The sequence below is a fragment of the Geotrypetes seraphini genome, chromosome 6 (genome assembly GCF_902459505.1).
Source record: "Geotrypetes seraphini chromosome 6, aGeoSer1.1, whole genome shotgun sequence".
Lineage (NCBI taxonomy): Eukaryota > Metazoa > Chordata > Amphibia > Gymnophiona > Dermophiidae > Geotrypetes > Geotrypetes seraphini.
Genome location: NC_047089.1, coordinates 200229685 through 200251912, shown reverse-complemented (window position 1 = coordinate 200251912; position 22228 = coordinate 200229685). Strand labels below are relative to the sequence as shown.

At 42.1% G+C, this 22228-nt stretch overlaps 1 protein-coding gene across 10 annotated transcripts in view; it reads right to left on the bottom strand.

Moving 5' to 3' along the window:
• Positions 1-22228, bottom strand: part of CDCA2 (cell division cycle associated 2) — a 168862-nt gene that overhangs the window by 40788 nt on the left and 105846 nt on the right. For 7 of the 10 annotated variants that reach the window (XM_033947519.1, XM_033947518.1, XM_033947520.1 and 4 more), the window contains one exon: positions 18538-20798. The exons of the other annotated variants lie outside the window; for them this stretch is intronic. In XM_033947519.1, coding sequence (XP_033803410.1) covers positions 19321-20798 — 1478 coding nt within the window. In that variant the 3' untranslated portion in view covers positions 18538-19320. Of the gene's footprint in view, positions 1-18537; positions 20799-22228 lie in introns of those variants that run through there. 10 annotated transcript variants of the gene reach the window in all.

The following is a 22228-nucleotide window of genomic DNA, read 5'->3' as shown; positions in this document are numbered from 1 at the left end:
CGGCAGGAAATATAGCCAATCTCTCCTGCCACAATCCACCCCCCCCCCCTCCAATCGGATCGGGCAGGAGGGAGCCCAACCCTCCTGCCCCCCTATGACCGCCCCGAACCCCTGATTGGCCCTCCCAAACCACCACCTCCACCCGCTGACCCACAACACTCCCTGCCGACCCCGTTACAGCCCCCCTACCCACGATACCCCTCCTTTACCTTACAAAAGTTGGCCAGATGGACAGGTCCCAAGCCAGGCCGGCCTGCAGGCAGAATGGCGGGCCTTAGGGCCTGATTGGGCCAGGCGGCTCACGCCCCGCCCACAGGTGAGCCATCTCTCCTGCCGTGAGCATTGCGGTAGGGAGTAGGCAGGTTGCCGGGGCCGCTGAGCTGATCGCGGCAGCCGTGATCAGCTCAACGGCCCCTTTTTTGGCACTTATACCTGTTTTGAATTGGTCTAAGTCAAAATGTATAAGTGCCAACTAGGCAACCTGTCAAAAAGTTTGGTTATACCTGTTGTACAACTAAGTGTAGGTCGGCCCACCTCTCGCCCTTTCCCCTCCTCTAAAAATGCTTTTCGCTCTATGCGTTTAGAGGCAGGGGAAAGGCCTAAGCTGGTTTTAGATACATCTAAAACCCGCTTTGGTTATGGGTACTTGGACAATCAGGCTTTTTGATCGTCCAAGTACCCATTTAGGCCACTTTGTAGACTTTTTTTTATTTTTTTATATTATGAGCCCCACAATATATGAGTACTAATCTATAAATCAGAGCCCTATGCCCAGAAGTGCTGAGCTTTGCCTTGGACCAGGGAATGTCTTCCTGGATTTGAGGCGCCCCTATTAGGTATGATAAGAGATGTCTGCATTTGTGCTACTGTACAAAGCTAAGTAAATCTATTTATTACCTCCATAACTCATAATGCACATTTTATTCTTTTTCCCTTAAGGTGGCTAACTGAAAGGTTTATCTGGTGACCTGCCGAAATTTATTTCTATACTTAGGTAAACTAGGAGTCCTTTTATTAAGACACGCTAGCTGTTTTAGCGCACACTAAACGCTAACATGTTCATAGATTATAATGGATGTGTTAGCATTTAGCGTGCCCTAATATTTAGCGTGCTCTAAAACAGCTAGCGCACCTTAGTAAAAAGACCCCATAAAGATTAGTTTAAATTAAATTAGTTTAAATTAATTTTGTTTAAATTAATTTAAACAAAAACCAAAGGAAATAAGGCAATACCTTAATGCATCTTATGATGAGCTTTCGAAGGTATAAGCAAATGTACTGTAACAATGACAAATTGTAACCTGTTAATTGTATATTATTTTAACCTGTAACCCACTCTGAGCTCTTTTGGAAAATGGGATAGAAAACAAATTAAATAAATAAGGAAAACATGAAAGCATTTTAGGGAGGATGGGTGGGCAGGAGACAGTAAGGAGGCAGAGCACTTTTAAATGTCTTTGTGGTGTGGCAACCTGCAAACTATACAAGCATATCTCAAAGGATCCCACAGTCACTCATATGGGAAAAACCATTCAGCATAAATGGTCCTTCTTCTAATTTGGTATACAGTGTTCCCCTGAAAATTTACGGTCTGCTCTGACTGCCTCTTCCTGTAGTAAAGTCAGGTTACACCAATCAGGAGCTGCGTGTCAAAGCAGCTCCTGATTGGTGTAGCCCGACTTTACTACAGGAAGAGGCAGTCGGAGCAGACCGCGAGCGACTTTCTTCACCCGCTGGCGCTCCAGCTGCCCTCTCCTGCCTTTTGACAGGTGAAAAACTGCATTTGTGGTTTTTCAAAATTCACAGGGTACCTGGAATGGATCCCCGCAAATTTCGGGGGGAGTACTGTAAATCATTCAATGCAAAAAGGGTAAAGAGGCCAAATGCTAAAGACCAGAATCAACCCACACAGATGATATATTAAAAACTGCAATACCAACAAGGATGCCAGTGATAATCTTAGCAGTCACTTCAGAACAGGATCTTCAGAACGCCATATGAGCAATTTAGCTCAGCGTGGCAGCACTCCTCATTGATCCTTCTACTGTATGCGACTCATTTTAATTTAAACTAATATTTCTTTTTCATTTATTTCATTTGTACAACTTAATAAATTTAGCTTTTATGTGCTTTCATGTGCTGTTACTGAACCGGTCCCCGCTGACGCGTTTCAAACTTTCATCAGGGTCGGGGCTGTTAGCCTACAGAAGTGTAAACTTAACCTTCTCAAAAAACATCGAGCAACACTTTGGAAAAACTGACCACTACACCAATGATTTTATGGTAAGAATACCTAAAAGAGAACTTTAAGACAACCCAAGAATGTAAAACTTTTGAAATCAAAATGATAAAACATTTTGACACCTACCAGACAGGACTTAACAGAGATCTGGGCTTCTTTTCCCACTACAAAGACATTTAAAACTGCTCTTCCACCTTGCTGTCTCCTGCCCACCCACCCTCCCCTCCCTAAAATGCTTTCATGTTTTCTTTATACAGTGTTCCCCTGCAAATTCGCGGTCCAGGTCATTCACAGTATTTTACGACTGCGAAGGGGAAGCAGGAGAGAGCAGCTGGAGAGGCAGGAGAGGGCAGCTGGAACACCGGCGAATGAAGGAAATCACTCGTGGTATGCTCAACATCCTCTTCCTGTATTAAAGTTGGGCCTCACCAATCAAGAGCTGCGTGTCAAAGCAGCTCCTGATTGGCGAGGACCAACTTTAGTACAGGAAGAGGCAGTCACAGCATACCACAAGTGATTTCCTTCACTTGCTGGTGATCCAGCTGCCCTCTCCTGCCTCCCCAGATGAAAAACCGTATTTGCGGTTTTTCGATATTTGCGGGGTTCCTAGAATGGAACCCCCACGAATATTGGGGGGAGTACTGTACTGATATTTGTCAACATTTGCTTAATTCTGATCTGAAGGACTACCTTCAAAAGCTCATCATATAATGTATTGAGTTAGTCCAATAAAAAAGGTACCAACTTATTTCCTTTGTTTTATTTCTTTATATTACCTTGAAAAGTGGACTAACACAGCCACACTATTTCATTTGTATACTTGAAGTCACTGCTAGAATGACTTGTTCCTTTTCTCCGCTTGCTTTCATACTCTTTAGCATCCAGCTGTTTATTTATTTATAAATTTCTACCCACTTATACATTCAATAAGTTTAATATATTGGTAAGGAAAGTCTTACCTTGTGGATGAAAATTTTTTTGGAGGAATCAGAAGGGGACCTTAAAACATCAGAGGCGCCCAGGACCAGATCTGTATGGTTTCTTGACAAAGGCGGTAAGATCCTGCCCCTCCCTTTTTGTTCACATAGCACATGTCTACTTGGTTGTCTGCTCAGATGAGTACTACCTGATTGAGGCAGCAATCTTGAAAGGTATGGAGTAGTGCGGCCAGATTCAGGAAAAAAAATTTCGATTCAGCCTATTGAATTGATTTTTCAATTCGATTTTCCTGCCCTATTGGGTGTTTTTTTTTTTTTTTTTCAAACATCCTGGTGGGTTTATTTTATAGCCTCTTCACCCCCTTTGGCCTTTCCTACCCACACTGGCACTGAGGTGTAAACAAAATAAACAAACAAAAAAAGACTTTTCCTCTCTCTGTTAAATCCTAGCTCACGTTTGTGGTCTAACACCAGCTCTGGCATGATACACATTTCAAATCTGACATACTATAATCACAAAACAGAAAATAATTTTATTTTTTTACCTTTTGTTGGTAGGTCATTATTCGAATCATATTGGTTCCAGGATCTGGTTTCTATTTGTCTTCTGATAACTCGTTTGCCAGGGTCTCCTGCCCATTTGTTGTTTTCGTCTTTCTCCATCTCCATCTTGTTCTCCCCTTACCTCCTCCGGAGGTCTGGCATCTTTCCTTTTTTCATCTCCATCCCTGCAGCAATGGACCCTACCATCCCCAGATCCACCATCTCTTCTTTTCTTAACTACCCTTTCATCCAGCATCTCTCTCTCCTTCCTCATCACCACCCCAGGGTCTACCAGCTTTCCCTTTCTCTTCCCAACTACTCTCCTATCCAGTATCTCCATCCTCCCCTCTACACCATCCATTGTGTCCAACTTCTCTCCCTTTCTGTTCCTTCCCTCCTTAAATCCCATTATCCACATTTCTCTCCCTCTCCTGTTTTTAGATTCATTATTTCTTCCACCCTCCCTCTCTCCCCGCCCCAGTCCATCATATGCACATCTCTTTGGCCCCCCCTTCCCTCCCTATACTTATACTCCAGGGTCCCCCGTCCCCCCCCCCCGAAGGCCTGCATATTCCCCACTTCTTTGTAGCATCCTCCGGCTTCCCCCCTGGCCTCCCGGTCTTACCTTCAGCTAATTACGGCAGCCTGCAGAGATGATCGCCGGTGCTGTAGCATCCTTGCTGGCTGTTGTCATCCTCTGCAGCACATTCCCTCTGCCACGATCCTACCCCTGACATCAGAGGAGGGGCAGGAGTGCGGCAGAGGGAACGTGCTGCAGAGGATGACAGCAGCCTACAAGAATCGCTACAGCAACAGTGATCCTCTTTGTAGGTTGCCGTAATTAGCTGAAGGTAAGACGGGGAGGCAGGGGTAAAGCCGGAGGATGCTACATGAGTTCCTTTGCACTGCAGCACTTCCCGACTGACCCAAGGGACTCCCTAAAACAGGAGAGGCAGCGGCAGTGGATGGCCAGCAAGAGGCAATGCTGCCACTCCTGCTTTAGGAGACCTGGTCGAATTGGCGAGCCTGATTTTTTTTTTTAAAACAATGAATCAATTCACCAAAGTGAATCGATTCGAATCAGTCAGCACTAGTATGAAGTGCTAGACTGTCAGCAGCTTTAAACAGCATTTGAATGGAAGAAAAGGACCTTCTGCCTCAGAAGCAGCTCCAAATGGATTGAAGCTTGAAATATTTGGACTGCCAGCTGGCCAGAGACTGACTATGACCTCCGCCCCACAGATCCATGTCCACGTAGTTGGGGTGGGAAAGGCAGCCTGTGCCTTTAAACTCAGGTGGGTTTCACTCCAGACACACAACCTGTGCTTGAAACCTGTGACAAGGTCACTGGCAAGCAAACTCCCAGGGGAAGGGGCCCGAAGTCTAGAAATGGTGGTACACAGCAGGCTGGCTCCACAGATCCACCAGAGTTTCTCTGTGAAGCAGCAGTCTGGAAACCACAGGACTGCATCCTTTCCTCCGACAGGGGTCCACCAGGAAGGGGTCTCAAGGCAGAAGCCACTGAGAAAATGAACTTTAAGCGTAAAATAAGAAAAAGCAGAGCAACTACAAAAGACTTCTGCACGGATTACTTGCAGAAATTGTAACTGGATATGTTTACTAGCTCTCAGGCTAAGGGGGTGGAGTATGTGCTCAGAAAATTTGTGGATTTCTGCAACTCCCAGATTGCAGGTTGGGATTGAACACATGGAGGAGCATAATCAAAAGATACGTCTAAGTCCTTTTTGGGCCTAAGTCGTTAGTCGCCCAAAGTCGGACATGGGAAAAAGTCCATTTTCAAAAAATACGTCCAACATTTTTAATTTTTTTTCCGAAAATCGTATGTACGTCCAGCCGTCTGATCGTCCACACCGCTATGTTGTCCATCTTTATACCCCATTTTCATCCAAAAATTCATCCAAGTCAAAAATGCCTAGAAAAGGACCTTTTGTATGTGGGCGGGGTCAGCAAAGTGATGGACTGGACACTCAAACATTGCACCAGAGTAGTGGGGTACCTTATAGAGCACTGCTGTGAACTTCACAAAAAGCGTGCCACATACACATCTCACCACAACCTTATAGGTCATGGTGAGCCCCCGAAACACCCCCCAGAACCGACTAGACCCACCTGTCTACCACCCCAATAGCCCTTGTGGCTGCAGGTGCCACTTATATGGCAGTACATAAGGGTTTGGGTGATTTGGGGGGGGAGCACATGTTTCACCATGCATGCAGTGGTTTGAGTGGTTTATGGGCCTGGATCCTCTTCTCCATGGTTCACTATCCCATCCCCCAGACCACTTAAGCCATCTCTGTGCAGCTCTATAAGGCTTTCCTATGCCAGACTGCCAGGTGTTGCTGTTCTAGAGGCAGATATGTAAAGTTGTTATAACGATTTCTATGGCAGTGGGTGGGGGGGGAGGGGGGTCAGTGATCACTGGGGGAGTGTGTAGGGGTCTGTACTTTGTCCCTACAGTGGTTATCTGTTCACTTTGGATACCGTCTTGTGACTTAGACCTGATTTTAGATGGCCTAAGTCACAGCGTCCAAGTTCCGTCTAGGCAGTGTTGTAAAACTTTCGGTTATACGTGCAGTACAACTATGTCTAGGACGGTCTACATTCTGCCCAAATCCCGCCCTCACCACTCCTCCTAAAACATCCTTTAGCTCTGGGAGTAATGCAGCACTGTGAAGACCAAAGTCATTTTTAGATACGTCTAAAACCCAGTTCGATTATCAGCACTTGGATGACTTGTCTCACTAATCATCTAACGATTTAGGTCAGTTTTTAGACATATTTCCGTTTTGATTATGAGCCCCCTAGTGTATGGAATCCAGAAGGAGCATAACAGAATACATTTTTTTTTTTAAACTAATATCCCCTTCCTCAAGCAATGGTCTACCAAGGGGTGTGAGGTTACTAAAAAAAATTTTTAATGGGTGTGTGAAGGGGGGAGGGGGGATTAAAAATTGATGATCCATGGGTGTCACATATCTCACTCAGTCTTTGCATATGATGGGGGTTCAGATTTTAGTGTAACATGAGATTAAAAGCTTAGGGGTTTTATTAGACTCCTCATTGTCATTTGTCACATTGCTGCTGTAGTTAGAAATGCATTTTTTAAAGATTTTAGTGTTGAAATTATGAGTTGCTCTTTTGCAACAATTTTCGTCAGGTTATGCAATGTTTTGTATTATCACATCTTGACTATTGCAATGCTCTTTTGCGTGGACTGCCTAAGAAGTCATTGAGGGCCTTGCAAATGTCCCAGAATGTGGCAGCGCAAGTGATTGGGGGCAACATGCATCTCCTTTGTTATTGATTTGCATTGTCTTCTTATTATTTGGAGGATTCAGTTCAAGCTTGTGGTTGCCCGAGGTGCCTCATAAGCTTTCTCACCTTTTGCATACTCAGGGCTAGTTTCATTTACCCCTTGATTCCGTGTCCAATTGCATGCAGGCCGACAAATTCACAAAAGGCCTGGATGCAAATGGGGACGACTGTTGACACGCCCCCCCCCCCCCCCCCCCCCACTGCATAGATCGCTAGAGAACGATTCCGACGCATGCGCAGACCATCTGTAGATGATCTGCACATGCGTCTAAGAGCCATCAAAGCCGCAATTTTTTTTTTTTAGTTTTACTAACCCAGCGAGCCCGTAGTTTTAACCCGTGGGTTAAAACCACAGGATCACAGTGCGGGAAAGGACAGGAGAGTTGGGGGCAGCAGGCAGGAGAGATTCGGGGCAGATGGATAAATATTCGGGGCAGCAGAGAGCATAAGAACATAAGAAATGCCTCTGCTGGGTCAGACCCGAGGTCCATCGTGCCCAGCAGTCCGCTCATGCGGCGGCCCAACAGGTCCAGGACCTGTGCAGTAATCTTCTATCTATACCCCTCTATCCCCATTTCCAGTAGGAATTTGTCCAATCCTTTCTTGAACCCCAGTACTGTACTCTGCCCTATTGCGTCCTCTGGAAGCGCATTCCAGGTGTCCACCACACGTTGGGTAAAGAAGAACTTCCTAGCATTTGTTTTGAATCTGTCTCCTATCAACTTTTCCGAATGCCCTCTTGTTCTTTTATTATTAGAAAATTTGAAGAATCTGTCCCTCTTTACTCTCTCTATGCCCTTCATGATCTTGTAAGTCTCTATCATATCTCCTCTAAGTCTCCTCTTCTCCAGGGAAAAGAGACCCAGCTTCTCCAATCTCTCAGAATATGACAGGTTTTCCATACCTTTTATCAGACGTGTTGCTCTCCTCTGAACCCTCTCGACTAACGCCATATCCTTCTTAAGATACGGCGACCAATATTGTACGCAGTACTCCAAATGCGGGCGCACCATCGCCCGATACAACGGCAGGATAACTTCTTTCGTTCTGGCTGTAATACCCTTTTTGATTATACCAAGCATTCTATTCGCTCTCTTAGCGGCCACTGCACACTGTGCCGACGGCTTCATTGTCATGTCCACCATTACCCCAAGTCCCTTTCCTGGGTACTCTTATTCAATAACATCCCTCCCATTGTATAGTTGTACCTCGAGTTTCTGCTCCCCACATGTAATACTTTACATTTCTCAATGTTGAACTTCATCTGCCATTTCGCCGCCCATTCTTCTAATTTGTTCAAGTCCCTTTGCAACTTTTCGCAGTCCTCTGTAGTCCAAGCTCCATTAAATAGTTTGGTGTCGTCCGCAAATTTTATTATCTCGCACTTCGTCCCTGTTTCTAGATCATTTATGAAGATATTAAATAGCAGCGGCCCGAGCACCGAGCCCTGCAGGACACCACTCGTGACCCTCCTCCAGTCGGAGTAGTGACCCTTCACTCCTACCCTTTGTTTTCTACCCTCCAACCAGTTTCTGATCCATCTATGTACGTCTCCTTCCACCCCATGGTTCTTCAGTTTCCGGAGTAGACGTTCATGGGACACCTTGTCAAAGGCTTTTTGGAAATCTAGATATATGATGTCTATGGGGTCTCCTTTGTCCATCCGTTTGTTGATCCCTTCGAAGAAGTGCAATAAGTTCGTTAGGCACGATCTTCCCTTGCAGAAACCATGCTGGCTGGTTATCAGAAGTTCATGTTTTTCAAAATGTTGATCGATGTTTTCTTTTATCAGTGCTTCTGACATTTTCCCCAGAACCGAAGTCAGGCTCACCGGCCTGTAGTTTCCCGGGTCACCTCTTGATCCCTTTTTAAAGATGGGCGTAACGTTGGCTATCTTCCAATCTTCCGGGATCTCGCCTGTTTTCAGGGATAAGTTGCAAATTTGCAGCAGTAGTTCCGCTATCTCCTCCTTTAATTCCTTCAGAACCCTTGGATGTATCCCATCCGGACCCGGGGATTTGTCAGTTTTTAGTTTTTCTATCTGCCTACGAACGTCCTCAAGGCTCACTTCTATGGATGTTAATTTTTCTGCCTGACTTCCGTTGAAGAATTGCTCAGGTTCCGGTATGTTGGACGTGTTTTCGTTTGTAAATACAGACGAGAAGAACGTTAAGCCTTTCTGCCACTACCTTCTCCTCCTTCACCACTCCCTTCCTGTCTCCGTCATCCAGCGGTCCCACTTCCTCTCTAGCCGGCTGCTTCCCTTTAACATATCTGAAGAATGGTTTGAAATTTCTTGCTTCCCTGGCTAGCCTATCTTCATACTCTCTTTTAGCTTTCCGAACCTCACGGTGACATTCTTTTTGATGGTTCTTGTGCTCTTTCCAGTTCCCCTCAGTTTTGTCCTTTTTCCATTTCTTGAATGATTTTTTCTTATTGCCTATTGCTTCCTTCACTGTTTTGGTTATCCACGCTGGGTCTTTTGTTCGATTCTTTTTACACCCCTTCCTGAATCTGGGGATATACAGATTTTGCGCCTCGCTCACCATGTCCATGAAGAAGGACCAGGCATGATTTACCGTTACCGCCACAGCGGGTGAAACGGTGGCCCCGTTGGGATTCACAGTGCTCCAGAAAGATAAGTGCTATTTAAGATTTGCACTATCTTATTAATGTTTTTTTGCATTTAAATTGAGCAAAAGATAATATTTCTTATAAAAAAAGTTTATAAAAAATTATACATTTAAATCTCTAATAGCCAGTGGCCTATGATTGAGACCAGACCGTTGACTTGCAATAAATGTACAGCAACATTGTACTGGATGATACGGTCACTGAGGCACGGCTAAGTTGGTGCATTACTAATAGGAAGTAATTTTGTATCCAAGTTATTTATTTGATACTTCCAGCAGTATTTGTTTGATGATTTACCGTTAGCCATGTTTTGGAAGTGTTCCTAAGTTTCTTCCTTACCAATTCCCTCATTGCTTCGTAGTTTCCTTTCCTGAAGTTAAAGGTTGTCGCAATGGATCTCTTGCCTTTTGACACTCCTACCTCAACCTTGAACTTGATCATATTATGATCGCTGTTTCCCAACGGTCCCACTACTTCTACTTCCTTTGCAGGTCCCCTTAACCCATTTAGGATTAGATCCAGAGTGGCATTTCCTCTCGTCGGTTCTCTAACAAGCTGTTCCATGAAACAATCCTGTGTAGCTTCCAGGAATTTTGTCTCCCTAGCGCATTTCTAGCTTCCAAGCCTCCAGTCTATCCCAGGGTAGTTGAAGTCTCCCATAATAACTGTGTTGCCGCTTTTGCATTTACGCTTCATCTCGGCTTCCATTTCCTCATCGATATCTCTGGTTTGCCCATTTGTGTGGATTATATGCCTTCTTTTATGTATAGGGCTATTCCACCTCCTTTTTGTCCTGTTCTGTCCTTGTATTTATTGATTGTAGTTCCTCCTGCCTTTTCACATCTACCCTCGGTACTGGTAGGATCTCTGAGAACACTATCTTCTGGGCCCTCATCTTCAGCTTCCTTCCCAGAATCTTGAATTGTTCTAACAGCGTGCTTCTTTTGTAGTCTCTCCTGCTGACATCGTTCGTCCCGATGTGGATCACTACAGCGGTCTCTTCTGTCTCCGCCCCTTCCAGGATCATTCCAATTTTGTCCACGATGTCCTTGGTTCTTGCTCCCGGAAGGCAGGTCACCAGTCGGTCCTCTCTCCCTCCTGCTATGTGGCTGTCCACATGCCTAAGGATCGAGTCTCCCACTAGGATCGCTGACTTTCCTTTCTTCAATTTTCGCTTCGGTCTCAGGTCAATGTCCTCAATGTGCTTCACTCTTTCTTCTTTTGGGCCTCGACTAGCCAAATTCTCCCCCTCTTGCGGTAGTCCTCTGTGGGTGTCATCCTTGAGGTAATCTTCTTCTTGCAGGATGGCAATGGAGCTGGAGAGTCGAAAAGGACATTTGCAACTGGTCCCCAGCAGTCGCTTCATGTGTTGATTGGCCAGCCCAGTCGGTTTGCTAGATTTCTTTAGTGAATCGGGTCCCTGCCTACTTTGCATGCTGTTCCCCTCATTTTTATGCGCTGATTGAAATCGGATCAGCAGAAAGGTAAGTGAATCAGGCCAGAGTAAAATCAGGTTGCAAACCAATCGGTTTGCTTAGTGAATCTAGCCCTCAGTCCATGCAGTTTTTGGAAATATCCTCATTAAGATAATCACATAAGGCGTTTATTTGCGCTTGAGTTTTTTGTGTGGGTAGGCCATCGATTGTGGAATTCACTGCCAGAAGCAGTTTGTCAGATTCCAACTTTTCTATCTTTTTGTAAGTGCCTGAAGGCACATAATTTTCAGGCTTTTTGTAGTGTGATGTCATTGTAAAGACTAGTTTTAATAAGTATGTCTAGAAATTATATATATTTTTTTGTAACCTGCACAGATTTTTTGTTGTGCAGGATATAAATGTTTTAAAAATAAATGAAATAAAGAATGTAACTGCCTTTTTAGATATATGATGTTCATATTTAAATGCTTTCAAAAAGGACAAATCAAATAGGTGCAGAGTAGGTTCTAAAAAAAAAAAATCTAATATAATAAAACCCTAAGCCGCGCATGTGCACTTTTACCTGCGTGCTCCCGTTTTCCGTGCGCTGTAGATCCCTGCAGGTAGGTGTGCGCATGCGCGGCTTAGGGTTTTGTCGGCTTCGGGCGGCATGGAGGCTGTCGGTTGCAGCGTCTGTTGGCGCCTGCAGGCCGCGGCGTCTGTCGGCGGAGGGCAGATGCGAGGTAAGGGGTGCTGCTGGACAGGGGAAGAGACGGGGGGGAGAAAAAGGAAGGGAGGCCTACTGCTGGACGGGGGAGCAAGAAAGAGGTGCTAGGGGGAAGAAAAAGGAAGGCAGGCCTACTGCTGGACAGGGGGACAGGAAAGAGATGCTGCTGGACAGGGGGAGATTAAAAAAAAGGGAGAAGGGCTGCTGCTGAATAAGGGGAGCAGTGAAGGGGTGGTGGTGGACACAGGGAAGGTAAAAGGGAGAATGGGTGGACAGCCGAGGAAAAAGAAATAAAGACAGACACACACATGTTCTAGCACCCGTTAATGTAACGGGCTATAAGACTAGTGTGTGTGTGTGTATATATATATATATATATATATATATACACACAGTATATTTAAAGGATCACTGATGTTATACTGCCCTCCTCTGGCAACAAATTGATCTGTGTCAATTTTGTAGCTGTAGAAACATTACAACTCTTGCACTACAGTTCTGAATATATATTTTTATTCTAGGATCAGTCAGAATACCAAATTCCCGAGGATTACTTTGTCTTGGTTTACAATAGTAGAGAGGTCAGCACTGCAAGGTAATTTAAAGGAATGACAAGGGAAGGGGAAAGCAGTAGAGAGGTCAGCACTGCAAGGTAATTTAAAGGAATGACAAGGGAAGGGGAAAGCTGCTGTTCATTTAAGAATGAGAATTATCTGCCCAAACTGGTAAAGAATGAGACATTTGGCTCTGATCAGCAGTCACCTATTACATTATTCCAAACTACAAAATATGCAATCAAGTATTTAAATGAAGTAAAATCCTTACACATATTTAGTTTTGACCAATATTTATTTAAGGGTTTAAATTGTTATACTAATCAGAATTTTCTGTTTCTACAGTATATTAAATATATACATAGGACTGTTATATAGGTATACAGCATGCATAATTCTCCCACATATAATCACAGAACAATTATGTTTAAAGCAGGACTCAACCACCTTTATCTTTGTATTTAAAAATGCAAAAAATAACATTAATATTTTCACTGTGCAAAAAGGCCTAAAGTATATTCTATAAGGAGTAGAAGCAAAGACTGGGAGAATCACTTTTTTTTCATTAGTCTCATTTCCCCTTTCAAGGAGTGCCAGGTGAACACAACTTCAATCATCCCCCCACCCCTCCTAGTTTCAGAATATATTTAAAGATGTTCCAGAACATTGTGAAAAAGGTAGCCTTTTCTAATATGGATCCCAGGCCTTGCTAATAAGGCCCTGATTCTATAAAAGACACCTAATGTTAGGTGCCTAGCTTATTTAAAAAGCACTGATAAGCAATTTGCACTTCATTATCGGCTTTGCAGTTGAGTTATACTCTCCTTCAAATGTTTGTTAGATTTTATGATTTTATGTTTTTACAAATAAGTATTGTACCCTTCTAATAATTCAACAGTAAAAAAAAAAAAAAGGGGAGTAAACCCCCCCCCCCCTTACTAAGCTCTAACTAGTACCCATCCTTCCAAAAGGGGTCCTTTCACTAAAGTGAATTAACAGATTTGGGGCTAGATTCACTAAGCAAACCAATCGTGTACTGATTGGTTTCCAACCCGATTTCCCTCCGACTCAATTCACTAACCTGTGTCACGATCATCCTGTGATCTGCGCATGCAAATGAGAGGGAACGGCATTCAAATGATAGCAGGCAGCAATTCACTAACAAAAAACCTGCAAAACCAACTGGGCTGGTTGATCACAAACAACTGCTGAGGACCAGTCGCTCAGGTCCTTTCCGACCGCCCTGCTCTCTGCCCCGATCTCCTGCCTCCCCCACCCTTCCCCACAGTACAAGTCTGTGGTTTTAACCCACGGGCTTAAAGCAGGTTAAAACCATGGGCTTGGGAAGAAAAAAAAAAAAAAATTTCTTGCTCTACTGAGCAGAGGGCCAGCGCATTAGCAGACCATCTACAGATGGTCTGTGCATGCTCAAGGATCACTGTTCAGCGATCTGATTCAGTCTGTTGAGGGTGTGATTCTGATCGCCCTCATTTGCATGAAGGTGATTTGTGAATCAGCCCCCCAGACACAGATCAGATCCGTGCCCTTAGTGTATGTTAAATGCTGCATAGCCCATTGTATACCTATGCTAAATCTGTTAGTGCTTCTTCGTAAAAGGATTCCAAAACTTGAAATATCTGTTCTGAAATACTTTCTAATTTTTAAAACACCACTGCAATTCCCAACTACTACCATGCTGACATGAGTGGCAGGCCTTTGTATTTGATTGGTTCCTGCAAAATGTGTTGTCACAAACCACCTTCAGATACGTGGAGGGGCATAATCAAAACATACATCTAAGTCCAATTTGATCGTATGGCGCTAGACGCCCAAAGTCAGCAGCAGGAAAATGTCCATTCTCTAAAAATGCATCTAGAATAATTTTTAATCTTCTATATGGATGTCCAGGCTATTGTTCATCCAGACTGCCAGTACGCTTATCTTTATACATTTTCAACCAAAATTTCATCAAGTCCTAAACACCCAGAACAATACCATTTTAATGGACTGGCCATCCAGACTTGGCAACAGAACAGTGGGGCACCTTATAGGGAACTGCTGTGAACTTCACAAAAAGGATGCCACAAACTTCTCACCTTATAGGTTATGGTGAGCCCTCCCCGAAAACCCACCTGTCTATAACCCCAATAGTCCTTATAGCTGCTGGTGGCACCTATATAAAAAAGTCACTACTTGAAGAGTATTCATAAGTATTAATTCAACAGTTGTCAATTTCTATAGCTGATAGAACTCTGCTCAGAGACATGAAGGCAATATGTTCCGCCTCACCACCCAATCATTGCAGTGTTCACAGTGAATTTGCTCCTGGTGAAAAAAAATTTTAACTGTTATGTTGCTAGCTACTACAGCTATGCTTAGCTTTTTGTACAAATCTAAAGTGTGAAAGCAGATTTATTCAAACTTAGCTTTGAAAAAGTAGCTGGTTCCGACGTGCCACGTTTCGGTCCTGTGTCAGGGAACCCAAACACAGAAACTGGAGGTGAAAGCTCATATAGCATAAAATACGATTAGCTTATACTGTCAAAGCGTGATTTTAAGAAGAAATATCAGTATATACAATTTAGATTTGTACAAAAAGCTAAGCATAGCTGTAGTAGCTAGCAACATAACAGTTAAGAAAATTTTTTTTCACCTGGAGCAAATTCACTGTGAACACTGCAATGATTGGGTGGTGAGGCAGAACATATTGCCTTCATGTCTCTGAGCAGAGTTCTATCAGCTATAGAAATTGATAACTGTTGAATTAATACTTATGAATATTCTTCATGTAGTGACTTTTTTTGAATTTAAGTAACTCTCTTTAGTCACTCAACAGTAACAACATAGTAGTTGAGTTTGTTACCCCTTCAGTATTTTTTTGGTGGTACCTATATGGCAGAATAGGGTTGGGGGGTTTGGTGGGCCACATGTTCCACCATAAATGTAGTGATTAATGGGCCTGGGTCATTCTATGATCCCCCCCCCCAGGCTATCCAAACGAGTGAAAGAGAAGTGCTTTCACTTTGTCACTTGCTCTCTTTCACTCGTGACCCTTAGCTTCGCTTTGGATACCAGATATTTTCCAGCTCGCTTCCAAATTTTGACCTGCTCTATTTTTGTGATAGAACTACCAGCCATTGACACTCTTGACAAAGGCATAGATGCCGAAACACTGTCAGTGTCGAGTCTTCACAGTGCTACTATCAATAGAGTGAACTTTGAACTTTACATCCATGGCTGAATTATTGACATCTTATCCTCACAACTCCTTTGTTGTACCTTGATTGTCTCGTCGATGAGGCCCCTTTGGGCTTCCTTTTTGGTAACAATAGTGTCTGAAATGTGGAACAATAATTTTTAAAAATTGTCAATTGTTTCTTTGACCTTATTTCCAAAATGTTTTTTCCTGTGCAGGAACATCCATCAGCCTCATATGGATACTCATATAGATCTGAAGCTTTAATTCATGCCTGTCTCCTTGCTCAGCCACTAAAAAGGAGCACTCATGTCATAAGTAAGGGACTCTCAAAATTACAGGGAAATACTTTTACAACCAATAAGAGGAAATATTTTTTTCAGAGAATAGTTAAGCTGTGGAACACGTTTGCTGGAGAAAGTGATAACAGCAGTTAACGTAGCTGGTTTAAAAAAAAAAAAAAAAGGTTTGGACAAGTTCCTGGAAGAAAAGTCCAAGGTCTGGACTAGAGGCAGATACAGGGGAAGCCATTCCTTGCCCTGGGATGGGTAACATGAAATGTTGCTACTATTTGGGTTTTTGCCAGGTACTTGTGGAAACAGAATACTGGGCTCGATGAACCATTGGCCTGACCCAGTATGGCTATTCTTATGTTCTCCAAGTTACAGAGAGTTCAAGAATTTGTCATTTTCCTTCTGAGGTATACCATCTGAAAGACTTAAGCTTCTAGAACTGAGCATCACATCCTAGAACATCTTCCTGCGAGATCCAGGGTTTTTGAATCTTTTCTCAGAATATTAGTATATTATTCCGTTCAATTTATATTCTGCCACTTCTAAACACTCATCTCATTATGCATAAAAAGGTGTACATCTTACCTAAAGCAGTCAAATCATATTTATTCAGCAACCTTAATATTATAACCCAATAAAAGGAAAGCCACCAATCGTCTCCCAGCAGCAACCTCAACCAAAGCCTGCATAAAAATGAGACTTTAGTTTTGAAAACTGCTAGCTATTCACCTTCCATTTGCTGCTCTTATGGCAGGTCATTCCACCAAATTGGAATTATAACAGAAAAGGCTTTTAACTTTTAATGCTGCAAACAAGACTTACTTCAAATGCTTTAAAGTTAACATTTTATAAAACAAGTGTTTATTTGAAGAGGATAGTATATACAGTTTGTCTCTACCTTTCCCATAAAGAGGCAATAATGCTTTCTTACTTTTTACAGAAAGGGCGGTAGATGCGTGGAATAGTCTCCTGGTAGAGGTGGTGGAAACAATAGCTATGTCTGAATTCAAGAAAGTGTGGGGCAGGCATGTGGGATCCCTTAGGGAGAGGAGATTGTGGATGGGCAGACTGGATGGGCCATCTGGTCTTTATCTGCCGTCATGTTTTTATGTTTCTGCTTTTCAATGCCGAGTTATTTTGGTCAGTTGAGGAAATCAGGTCTTTGGGGCCATGTCTTATTCAAGTTTATTTTTAACCCAGTTTGTACCTATAGAAAAAGGTTTTAATAAACGATACCCATCCTGCATTGTAACCTTAAACTATAACCTTTATTGTCCTTATTTTTGCCCAACCTGTCTCACCATGATGCTTGGCCATTTGATTATAAATCAGTTCTGGTCAAATATAACCACTTTCAACTACACAGTGAGCACAGCTTGTTTTCTAACATAATCGGCCCTGATGCAGTGGGTTGGAATCTTTGCCCACGAAACGATGGCCACGTTGGCTTTTCTATAATGCAAGCGCTGACTTAAGATAAGTAGGCCTTCTGAAAAAGAAAAGTTGCCTAAATATAATAAGAATTAACTGTTGAATGTAGTTTCATGAAGTTTACAAGAGTGTAATGAAAGGAATGGAAATAAACTAAACATAGGATTTTATAAAAAGTAAAAAATGATTTAAAATAAATACTACTAATTTATATTAGTTTTAGTTTTTTGGTAAATAAAGGTAATGAATAGGAGGGAAGGAGTGAAGCCAATGATTGGAGAATAAGGAGCAAGAAACAACTACGCTGAATATCCCAGTCATTGATTTTGACTACGCGTAGGCTCCATTACTGAGGCTTACTCCTGTTAGTAAAATAGAACTTTCAGACACATTCTAATTTAAGTGGGGATGATTGTTTGATACAAATATAAAGTTTGACATTTGTGATGATAAGCACACTTGTACTCACTCCACTGCCTCCATTAACAGGCCTTATGAAACTTTTCATTATTTAATAAAAGTAATAGTATTATATATTTTTTCCAGAATGGATGTTTTCTCCTGGAAGCTTCCACCTCTATTTTAACTGGTCTTTACTAGACTACAGTTCCATAACCTCCATATGCAATTGCCTAGATTTTTTCCCCTTCAGCAAACTAATGGCCCTCAGCCCTAGCTTTTTCCAGCACCTCCTAAAATCCAGTACACATGCATCCCAGATCAGACTACAAGGTGCCACTTTTGTGCAATGACTGGTCTTTCCTTTTTCCATTGTGTAAGACTTGCTTGACCCCATTTGATCATGATTGGCGTGTGTTTGTTATCTTTTACGCAGTTTGCTTTATACCTTAACCACCATGGACCCCTGAGGAAGGCGTGTCATCCGAAACACGGACCGTGTTGGGTCCCTTGGTTGGCTATAAGGTTGTATATGTTACTGCATTTACTAATAAACAACGCCTGCATCTTGTACATTGTCTGCAGTCTGTTTGTTGTTTTCTGGTTGCTGTTATTTACTGCAGACTACGTTGGATTTTCTTTCTCCCTTTTGGTCTTTCCTTTTTCCCATCTGCTGCAGTGGCTGTGAACACTTCCTGTTGTGTCCAAGGAGCAGAAGCAAAGCTTGTGAATCAAATTCAAGACAAAATATTTCTGATGAAAACACTTGCTTGGCTCATTTTGTTGGTGTTCTAATTTTAAATCACTCTAGATAGTTTTCATTACAGAATTGGGGGGGGGGACTTTTTATTTTTAAATATTGTATATACTGATATTTTTAAAGGCAAAAATCATTATGTACAAGTAATAATTCTACAATCAACAGAGTTACATTCTACAAGAAATAACTAGCCATGAAATAAAATCAAGTCCATCAGTTCAGGGATAAAAAAGAAGGAGGCAGGGGATAGCAAGCTTATCTATGGTGGAGCTTTGAAGTGCGCTTCCCACATCTAAGAAACAATGCGGTATTTTAATTCTTCCCAAAAGGTTTTTCACCTGAACATATTACAAGATAGCCACTCTGCACTGCAGATCTAAGTTGCTGAGGTAACCAGGTAGCATACTGAAAAAAACATAGATATGCAGAGTGTGTGAAGATTACAGCCCCCAAATGTAAAAGGTTTTAAGCATGAAAGAAAAAAAACAACCCATTTTCCATAATGGTACAAAAAAGCAGAATTCTACTAGGATGTACAGGCATATTAATATACACTAAATCTGAATTTCTGATAGATGTATCTGTGTAGGTCATTTCATAAGAACAGAAGTATCAATCTAGCTATTTAGTAATGCTCTCAGCTAAACATTCTGAGCCTGCTAAAAGGTAGAAGTAGGCTAAAAATCAAAGCAGCCAGTGATTCACGGTCTTTGCTAAAAGATGCCCAAACCCAGACTATCCTATTTTCACTGTGAGAGGCACTGTACTTGCTTGATGAAGTTGAAGGGAATGGGACAGGAACCAATCTTTTGGACAGAATATTTAAAATAAAAATAGGAAGCATGAGATATGCTAGTCATTTATTTCTCTCTCTGCCAGCAGATGCTTTTTGTCTACATCTGTTTTACAGTTTGTGGTACTTTGATACGAAAAACTTCTACTTTTCTGGAATTTTGAAGCACCCGCATCTTGTACAGTTAAAGCACACATGCTCCTCCTCTGTCTTGATTTGTTAAAGGAAAATAAAACGGGTACATTTTCACAATTTTCCTTGTCTGGCATTGAGAACTTCATATTGTTTTTCCAACTTTGGGGACTATTCTTATTGATTTTCAGTGCAGAAATGCTCATCGTTTTCCGTCTGGCTTTTAGAGAACTTGATACATTATCCTTATGACTCTGTGGTGAGGTCTCCACCCAGGTTAGCCCAGATACTCCTGAACTCCTGTATAGTCTTGCGCTGCGTCTCACCTTCTTCCTGTCACCGCTGGCCACTGACCCAAGTACATCTTCTATAGAGAAGCTGTGATCGATAGCACTGGTCTCTGGATCATTTTTAGATGGCGCTATCGAAGGAAGAACTGGCCTGTCACTATGGAAACCATGGCCATTTCTTTCAGGAGATACTGTGCCTTCAGAGATACCAACCTCAGGAAAGAAATTAAAGATCGTGTTTCTTCTTGCTTTTGTTTGGATTTTAGATTTTTCTTTAACATTGGACTCTGTGAGCAGAGGCAATATGCAATCTCTGTTATAACATGAATTACTACCTTCACATCTGTCATTCTCTTCAAATTTTGGACACAGAACTTTTGTTGAAGATGCAGATAGAATTTGGTTAGGTGTGCATCCCATTGTAGCTTCTTCATCTGAAGAGGTTTCTTTCTCCTTTAGAGAGGATATATCCAGAGCATCCTCAGTTTTCTGTGTTTTAGCCAATAAGAAATGGTTCGTGTTTTGGTTTACAAGTATTGGCAGGTGCAGAGACACCTCTTTGGCATTAGCAAGTGAAATGTGTTTAACTGTTAAGGAACGCCGTTCAGACATCCGAAGGCTGTGCCGTCTGCATTTGCCTCTTTTGCTATGCCGCCTCTGAATAACTGCCGTATCACTATAACTTATAATATCTTCCCTGGGCAATTTGATATTAGAATACTCCTCTGTTTTACTCTGTACTGCTGTTGAGTTGTCACTATTGCCAGTGTTACCAGCTTGCTCCAATGTGTTCATGTCTGCACACTTTGGTCCAGATGTAGTACTATTTATAGTAGGAAAGTGGAAAGGCATTCTATTAGAATTAAATTCTGAAGTGTTACATTCATCAGCTTGGGTGTCTTCAACAATGACGACACCTCCTTTCACAGCTGTTTTTCTTCTAGGGTCTTGTCTTTCTTCATATCCTTCAATCACTTGTTCATCTTTGGACACTTCAAAGCGATATCCTTTGGTGCCAATTTTGATTTTCCCACTAGAATTTTTAACTGTATTTTTCTTTCTAGAATCATCTTCCACAGGTTCCTTGCATGTATCCATGGTGCCCAAATTACCACCTATTTAAAAAGTAACAACAAAAGTTTAAAATGCTAGATTTTCAAATGTTTAGAAGATAAATGCTGAAAGGGGACAAATATGTACAACATGGACTTTTAGCAGCCTAATGTGTACAATTTCATTACACATACAACTCTCTGGGCACAGGTGAGGTGATTTGAAGGACAAGGGTTGTACCCAATAAAAAACATTAAAAGAAAAAAAACAACAACCACTCTATACATTCAAATGGTAAAGATTTGACAAATGGTCAAAGCTACATGAACAGTAAATCAGTTTTGATAAATGGACATGATATTATCCAGTGTTTGAAAATTTGAAGTGGTTATGCATGTACTTCAAGCATGTACAATGCTGCAGTTGCAGGTACAACTGAACATTTCAAACTATTTAAAATAGGGATACATATTACAAAATCTTCAAGTAAAATTAATAGAAACAAAAATAAATGACTTCTAACAATGTTCCAAGGTTGAATATTTTCCTGCTAAAGCAAGTAAACAACAACAAGGTGTACAGGGAAGGCCAAATATTTTACTAAATCATGCAAGATAAACATTTCATCCATTATTACCTCTACACAATGGTTTCTCAAGTCCCTTAAAGTAAATCTTCTGCTGTTTCTGTAGTAATAAATGCTGAAGGGTTATTAGCTGTTGTTCCGAGGACAGCAGGATATCCGTCCAAATCTCAGATGTATGCAGCACTGTACACTAAACATATCATCTGGCACATCTACAAAGTTGTTAGGATTTTCCAGATTGCTCAGCTATGTGAAGGACCTCCTACATAATAGCAATTGCACTGGAGACACCTCAGTTCCATACATAGCCATATGGAAAAGCTGTGGGGAGGTGGGAAGGCTTTATCAGGACAGATATCCTGTTGCCCTCGAGCACACTTGTTAAACAAGCAACTTTGCTTTCTGAGAACAAGCACAATGATCAGTTCATACAGATAGGAATCCTTAACTAATTCAGGTTTTGATATATAAAGAGATTATGTACTAACCCTGGTAAGCTCTTTTCCAGTAGATAGGTGAGACATTCTCGAGAGCAGGGTTTTCCCCCCCAATAGCCGTGTGCTGCAGCAGAAGGAATCTACTACAGATTTTTCACTCTGCCTCTGTTGTACTTCACTAGGTTCTCTAGCTCCACCTTCAGTTAATACCCAAGCAAATATAGCCACCCAACACATGTGAAGTAGAGGCACCTGTAGCAACAGGCTTAAACAAAGTGTTCTGCTCAAAAGTAACTAAACAGTACCATCAACCGCCAACACAGGCTTCAAAGGAACTCAGAAACTACTTCCCAGTAAACTGAAATATATACAAATTCTTCCTAGCCCTCAAGAGCTGATAGGCATCCAAGAATCAGCTTGGAGAAGCATAAACATGACTGGAAACTGTAAGCAGGTGCATAAAAGGACA